Source organism: Pyrus communis, chromosome 7 (assembly GCF_963583255.1).
Source record: "Pyrus communis chromosome 7, drPyrComm1.1, whole genome shotgun sequence".
In the NCBI taxonomy this organism is placed as follows: Eukaryota; Viridiplantae; Streptophyta; class Magnoliopsida; order Rosales; family Rosaceae; genus Pyrus; species Pyrus communis.
In genome coordinates, this window is record NC_084809.1 from 3,599,176 (window position 1) to 3,607,488 (window position 8,313).

The window sequence follows — 8,313 nt, forward strand, 5'->3', positions numbered from 1 at the left end:
TGTAGACCTAATTTACTGAACTGTATTTAGGACTAGAGAGGGAGATGGTATGCGGAAAGAGAGAGAATGGAGAGATGTAATTATGAAGTGTGTATTATCTCACTCCCATTGTTGTGTCTTTATTTATAGTAGTAGGATATGTTAAATCTTTACCCTAATTGGATTACAACTCTAATAGGATAATATCTAACTTAGGGAATATTCCAAGATATCCCTAAATACACCAAAATTTATACAATCACATTCCTAATCTAATAGGACTGCAACATAAAACAATTTTTCATAAAGATTTATTTGTTAGTTTCACACTCACAAATTACAAATAAAATAAATTTATGCTGCATGATGATTATTATTACTTACACTAATAAAATCAAGTTTATGCGTTAAGGAAATGATTTATCTGCTTTCATTTCCTCATTCTTCACGCTTCTATTTATTTGTATCGTTTAATTTTTTTAACTTAAAAATCAGAAATAAACTTAAATGTGTTGAAAAAGAAAAGAATGTGTCACAGTACATGTTTTACTTTTATTTTTCTTTTGTCAATACAGGTTTTACGTTTAATTGGTTCAGTGAATGTGGAAAAAGAAAATGATTTAGGAGAAAAACCGAAAACTAAGTGAAAGTTCATGGAAGAAGTCGGTAGTTTACGCAATTTAAAAAAAAAATACATAAATTACAAGTTGAGTTGAAATTGTAGCACGTACGCATCACTAAATAAATATGTGACAACTGATCATCATCTCCCTCCTTGATCGTCGATCCCAGAAAAGATTGTCCTCGACATCCCTTTGATCGGTTCGTTTGTAGTAGAATTTTGCTCACTACTATTTGTTTTAGTCATCCAATCTGATGACTCTCCCAAGCTACTAATAAACGGTAGTGCATCACTATCGTTCATTATCGCAACGTCATCTTCTCCCTTCTTTTCAATGTCGAAACCTAAATCTCCTTGTTCCTCTTTTTGATGGAGCTGCAATGCAAACTCAAGCCCCCCCACAACGTCATTCATCGACGGCCGATCGATCCCATTATCATGCATGCAACTCATCGCGATGTCGGCGAATTTATTCACACACGCAGTTCCGATCTTACCCTTCAAGTTAGGGTCCATAATTTGATCAAGTTCCCCCTTGAGATAGCGACTCTTTGCCCAGTGAGCTAGGCTCATTTGCTTCTTGTCTGGACCACGCACCAAAGCTGGTCTGGCACATAAAACCTCACACAACACCACCCCGAAGGAGTACACGTCAGACTTTTCCGTCAGCTGGTTAAGACGGTAGTATTCCGGATCCAAGTACCCGAAACTACCCTTCGCCACTGTAGTAATATGGGTCTTGGACATGGTGGTGGGGCCCATTTTCGACAACCCGAAATCGGACACTTTAGCCACCCATTTCTCATCCAATAAGATGTTTGTGCTTTTCACGTCTCGGTGAATAACCATGTACTTCCCGCCCGTGTGTAGATAATGCAACCCACGAGTGGCGCCAATGCAAATTTGGAGTCGTTGATCCCACGAAAGAGGAGGATTATCGGTGTTGTAAAGATGTTCACGGAGGGTCCCATGTGCCATGTAATCGTACACCAATATCATCTCACCCTCGTCCATACAATACCCGATGAGTGACACCAAGTGCTGGTGGCGGAGTTGCGAGAGCATCTCGATCTCCGTCTTGAACTCCTGGGCCCCCTGCGATGACTCGGACTTAAGCCGTTTGATCGCAACCGGGGTGGTCCCACTATCACCGCCGCCGATGTTGATGTTCCCTTTGTACACGTGGCCGAACCCGCCAACCCCAATAATGAAAATTTCGTTGAAGTTGTCGGTGGCGGCTTTGATCTCCGTCAGCGAAAAGCAGTGACACAAATCAGACGGCAGAGATGAGCCGCCCCGTGAATTGGTAGAGTGTCCGTAGCCCTTGACATATTTTCGTCGGTGTCTAAAAACCAAGAGTAACCCTAGTACGGAAAGCATTACGAGTGCGGCGGAGACTGCACCAGCAACAACGGTAATAAAATGAGTCCTTGACCCTTTTTTGCTTGGTGGTATCACTTCTTTCGGATGAGGAAGAGGCGGATTGGGGTCTGGTCCGGCGAGATTACCATATGTATCATTCATTTTGAAGATCTCCAGCCCATTCAAAATTGCATCCAAGGACCTACTGATCCTCCAATGCATAGGGTGTGGTTGCAGTGTGATGGAGAGAGATACTTTCTTCTCGTTTCCGGTGCCGGAAGGCATGAACACAACATAGTCTCTGTAGGTTGGAATCCCATTCCCGCCACTCCACTCGATTATGTCGGCTCGTGTTTCAGCTATTTGATTGGCTATGTAGATCTGAAACACTCGGTCACTAATCTCTTTAATTTGAGGCTCAAACTCACAAAAATGAAGCCTAACCAGGTAAAAAAACTTGGGATGGACAGGAAATCTCCAGGTGAGGTTGTGCCGCTGGTTGATGGTGGAGTTAAGGCCCATAGACCTCCCGGTTTGGTAAACTTGTTCCGGAGCGGAGTAGTTCGGTGTTTTTGAAAAGTTGAGATGAAGGCTTGTGTTTTGTGCTTGAACGCTCGACCAAAAACTCGCATTATCCAAGTAATGTTGCTCAAATGAATAACTATCCCAGTTGCGGTACAAGCCGGTGTCTTCATTGAAAAACAACCCGCGTCCGCATACGTTGATTCTGTAAACTGTCTCCATAGCAGTGCTGTTTTCAACGCGAATCGTATTTTCGGTGCCTATGATTTCAATCCCATTGGGGTGTTCTGGTGCAGTGTAGTAAAGATTTGGGGGCATGGACACAATTTCAATTCCGTTGATAAACGCATACGCATCCGGGCTTGCTTTGCTTCGACTGGGAGTGAATGTGATGTTTAGAATTTGTTCTTCTTCCTCAATGTTGATGCAGAATTCTCTGTATAATGTCCCCTCCTCATAAGCATCGGCATCGGCATTGACAGAAGCATTGAAGTCGTTGAGAAAGGTAAATCCACCTGCTTTGACAGAAAAGAGCGCTTCGGAGCGGTCAAAGTCAGGGTACGAAACAGGGTAAAAGTACAAGCGGATGAACTTTTGGCCGGCGGTGAGGTTAAATCTGTAAGTAAATTCAGAGCGAGAAAGCCGAACTGTGGTGTAAGGAATTTGGGGGCCAGAGAACGAGCGAGGTGCTTCTTTGGACATGGATGTGTTACTACCAACTGCTCGGTGTAGGTCTATGGGGGTAAACTTTGAGCTGATATCTCCATTCCAATTTCGTTTATCATATGGATTATATAACTGGCCGGAATGGCCACATTTAACAGTGATATCTTCCACCGGATTGTAGATGGGTGGGGAATCAGCGGCGACGAGTGTGGTGGCAATGATTATGTGCAGAAACAAGGAAGGGGACAGATGAGACATGAAAATTGGTTTCGTCATGGTAAATTGTGTGAAGGTGTTAATTTGTTGCTTGGGTTGTATGAATGAATACACTGATCAGCTCTTGTAAATTGTGTGAAGGTGGAAATTGCTGAGATTTAAGTGGGACATATGATCATCAAAGACTTTTCAAGTCAAGTTTTGGAAATAAAGATTCTCGATCAACATCTATCAGTCAAGTTATATCTTCTTTCTTGTGTATACGTAGGTAGTGGGCTTGACGAATTATCAATGAAGTCTTCGGCATGGATGGCATCCAATTTAGGGGTCTTGTTGCGTATTAGTTGAGTTTATTTCTATAAGTTCTAAAGTGTATCAAATGCATGCTTGTATGATTTCATGAATGTCAATAACAATCCAAATATACTTCAAAAAGAAAACTCTGTACTTTTGACATCTAATCCGAGCATTCGATACTTTGAGTACTCATTCTTAGAAGCCTAATAGGAAATTATATGTATTTATTTTCTTAAATTTCGAACTGTGTTAAATGCACACTCGTTTAATCTCATGAATACCAAAACTCTTTTATAAGTAGTGACGTTCTTATGTAATTTTCATTAGTAGACGAATGGATAATCATCTATTAGTAGTACGCGAAGACCGTGCAAATAATTTTCATCCTTGATTGCTGCCCCTCTGTAATGATCGGAGGCAAAGCAATGTGGTTAAAATAAGAAATGAATATTGCTCGTTTGAGTAACTTTTATAATTTTGTTTGATAAAATTATGTCACGTCTAAAGAGAAGATTTTGAGAAAATTATTGTTCATTGGCAATGCAAACCCCTTGCCCCACCCCCAGCCGCCTTGGTCCCCCTTTGGCTCTTTGGATTTACGCATGCATAATGCATACTAGTCTTCTACGCACTATGAGAGAATTGTTGTTGCAGTAATCTTATCTCCTATATAGTGCGTTATACTAGCTTCACAGGTCACAATCAATCATTGCACTAGTCACTGGAAAAAAAAAAAACAAAAAAAAAGAATGAGGATCTTCTCCGGATTCTCTTTGTGAGGATTCTGGAAATTCTCAAATCGTATCCATTTATCGTACATCGTGCGGTCATAAATTATTTTAAATACTTTTATTTAAAATTAAATATGAATAGTATCTGATGAAAACTAACCGCATCATGTATGATGAACAGACACGATTTGAGGATTCCCAGGACCTTCATTCAAAAAAAAAAAAAAAAAAAAAAGGAAAACTAATGAAAATGGCTTGAAAACTTTGAGTTTTAACGATAAAGACAAAATAAAGGATAAAGTGAATAGTACTAGAATTGACTTTTAGTGTAAAAATGTGATTGTTCGTTAAAGTGAAAAATACCGGAAACTTTTTGTTAAAATTCCCAAAAAAATATCAATGAACTAAAAGATCATACTTTACAATCAAACTAAGCGCTCATTTATTTGGAGGATGAGTAGGAACTTCTATACAAACCCTTCGTGTTTGAATAATTTGAGTTTTATACTTATGATCAGAACCGTTCATATTATGAATCACTCTATAAAGATCATTCATGCAAAAAATAAATTAAGCATAGTGTTTTTAGTTGATCTATTATAGCAAATACATAGACGGTTCCTAATGGCTTTACCAATTTCGTTCGTCTGTTTTTATACAGTTCGATGACTAAACGACATTAGTTTTAATTTATTTTTTGCAGAGGTGATCTTTATGGAGTACTTTATAATAAGAAGGATTTTAATCATAAGGACGAAGTTTTATGAATCAGCAACGAACAATTTTGATTAGGAACTCTTACTCTTCTTGTGACTTGCCAACTATTGTTCTTTATTTGGTTGCTCCATCCACATCACAACTTGAATTTATGAAGAGCTTAGTATACAAGGTCATTTGAAGGGAATCCTTCAAAAGACTTTTATTATTAGTTCGAAACACTATTATGACAGTAAATTAATTTGTTGTATGAAAGTTTGCCATTTGCACCCTACTTGTCAATCATTGAGTTGAAAACGTCAAAAGCACCCTTAATCATTGTACAACTTTTGACAGGGGTTAATTACGCATACATTCTTGAGGTTTCTTGAGTCCTTCAAAAACCCCCTCAGGTTTTGAATGTAACACGAATATCCATTGATGTTTTAAAATCATTCCACAAACTCCCTCAAGGGAAAAAAAAAATAGAAGTAAAAGAAGCGCTGAAAATTCCAAAAAACCCTTGGGAAAATCTTAAGGTTGTCTCCAAGGGTGATGGGAAACAAAAAAATACTCAAAATTTAGGCCTGATAAATCTCAAAGGGATGTATTTTTGGTGTTGGGGGTGAGAATTTTGATAGCTTCCCCCTCTCCTCTTCCCTCGGGCGGATAAGGTTTTAAGTGGCTCGAAGGCCCCAGCTTTTTGTACTCCATCACGTGAAACAAGCCCACGCAGGCCCTGTGCAAGTCAGCAACATAGGGTGGAAATTCCCTGCGAACGAGCCCATGGAGAGCAATAGGTTTACGCCGCAGATCGGCTCACCGTTGAGACCCACTGGCTGAAACGCCTCCTGGGTTTTGATCCAGTGTGGCGTCCAACTACATTTATTTAAAATCCAAAGGCTCGAATTCAATTTAATCAGTTTTAGCGGTAAATAAATATATCTAATGGCTCAAATTTAAATCCAACAATAAAAATAATATTATTAATTAATCCAAATTAGATTCAACACCAAAACTATACAATACCCATCCATTTGTTCACTTATCTATAAAAAAAAAAAAATTAATTTTCTCATATTTCACTACAATTTTTTTTTTTTTTTTTTTTTGGAATTTGAATTTTTTTACATCAAAATGTTCATAAAAATAAAACAAGATGACTATACAAAAACTAATTCCAAAATTATTAGCAAAAAAAAAAAAAAATCAACGAATTAAAAAGTTTAACAAAATTATAAAGTTGAGGGTGAGAAATATGGGTTTCTTACAGTTGGAGAAAAAACTGAATAATCTCGGATGTATATATAAATAATTGAAAATAAAAAGCTAAATTTTGAGATTTTAGCTTCTTGGATTGGAGATAGCCTAATGATATTAGCTTATGAATGAATACACTGATGAATGGAGCTTAGCTGTTGAAAAATCAGCAGCAGCTCCTGCTGCTAGCAAATCACTGTGGATACGTGTCCAAGTAATTGATTTTTTAATCAAAGTTCGGACACGTGTCCACCTATGATTTGCTAGCTGCAGGAGCTACTGCTGATTTTTTCAGCAGCCAAGCTCTGTCATACATTGATCAGCTATTGTTTATAGATATGTCATATGTGTGGTTTTGTGTGTTTCTCTTTCACTGGAAATTGCTGGGATTTACGTGGGACATATGATCATCAAAGACTTTTCAAGTCAAGTTTTGGAATAAAGATTCTCGATCAACATCTATCAGTCAAGTTATATCTTTTTTCTTGCGTAGGCAATGGGCTTGATGAATTGTCAATGAAGGCTTTGGCTTGTATGTCATCCAATTTAGGGGTCTTGAAGCGTATTAGATGAGTTTATTTCCTTAAGTTTTAAAGTATGTCAAATGTACGCTTTGGTTGATTTCATGAACGTCGAAAATAGTTCAAATACATTTCAAAAGGAAAAATTGTGTACTTTCGACACTCAATAAGCTTTTGACCTTTTGAGCACTCATTCTCAGGGGTCTAGTACGATATTAGATGTGTTTATTTCCTTAAGTTGCAAAGTATGTCAAATGCAAGTTCGTTTGATTCCATGAATGTCGAAAATAGTCCAAATACACTCTAAAAGGAAAACTGTGTACTTTTGACACCTAATCCGAGCATTTGATATTTTGAGTACTCATTCTTAGGGATCGAATAAGAAATTAGGTGTGTTTATTTTCTTAAATTTTGAAGTGTGTCAAATCACTCTTTTAATCCCGTGAATGCCAAAAACCTTTCATAATTAGTAGTGTTCTCATGTAATTTTCATTAGTAGGCGAATGGATAATCCTCTATTAGTAGTAGGCAAAAACCGTGCGAATAATTTTCTATCCTCGATTGCTGCCCCTCTGTATTGATCAGAGGCAAAGCAATGTGGTTAAAATATGAAATGAATATTCCTCGTTTGAGTAACTTTTATAACTTTGTTTGATAAAATTATGTCACGTCTACACAGAAGAATTTGAGCAAAGTATTATTCATTGGCAATGCAAACCCCTTGCCCCACCCCCACCCACCTTTGTCCCCTTGGCCCTTTGGATTTACGCATGCATAATGCATACTAGTCTTCTACGCATTATGAGAGAATTGTTGCCTGTAGTAATCTTCTCTCCTACTAGCTTTACAGGTACAATCAATCACTGCACTAGTCACTGGAAGAAAAAAAATATAAGTGAACTAAATGATCATACTTTCCGATCAAATTAAGCCACTAATGTATTTGGAGACAATGTTTGATTACTTAAGATGAATAGGTACTTCTACTCAAACTTTTCGTGTTCGAATCATTGAGTTTTGTGCTTATGATAAGAACTGTTCATATTATAAATCACTCTGTAAAAATCATTTCTGCAAACAAATAATTAACCATAGGGTCTTTAGTCAATCTATTGTAGCAAATACATATACGGTTCCTAATGGTTAGAACGTGAATGTACAAAGAACTTAGTAATAATAAAAAATTATTCGAAAATATTCAAGAAAAATGTTAAAGAGACTCTCTTAAAATACAATTCTTTATACATTTTGTCATTTTTTAATTTAATATTAATTTTTATGCCTATCATATTAGGAAAATCTTAAGGTTGTCTTCAAGGGTGATGGGCAACAAAAAAATACTCAAAATTTGGGCCTGAAACATCTCAAAGGGATGTACTTTTCGTCTGGGGGTGGGAATTTTCATTGCTTTCCCACTCTCCCAACGGGTGGATAAGGTTTT

At 37.5% G+C, this 8,313-nt stretch overlaps 1 protein-coding gene across 1 annotated transcript; it reads right to left on the reverse strand.

Moving 5' to 3' along the window:
* Positions 1-649: 649 nt before the first annotated feature.
* LOC137740166 (receptor-like protein kinase FERONIA) lies at positions 650-3,651 on the reverse strand. The gene has a single exon (XM_068479983.1). The coding sequence runs from the start codon at positions 3,425-3,427 to the stop codon at positions 743-745; it is 2,685 nt and encodes an 894-aa protein (XP_068336084.1). The 5' UTR covers positions 3,428-3,651; the 3' UTR covers positions 650-742.
* Positions 3,652-8,313: the final 4,662 nt, after the last annotated feature.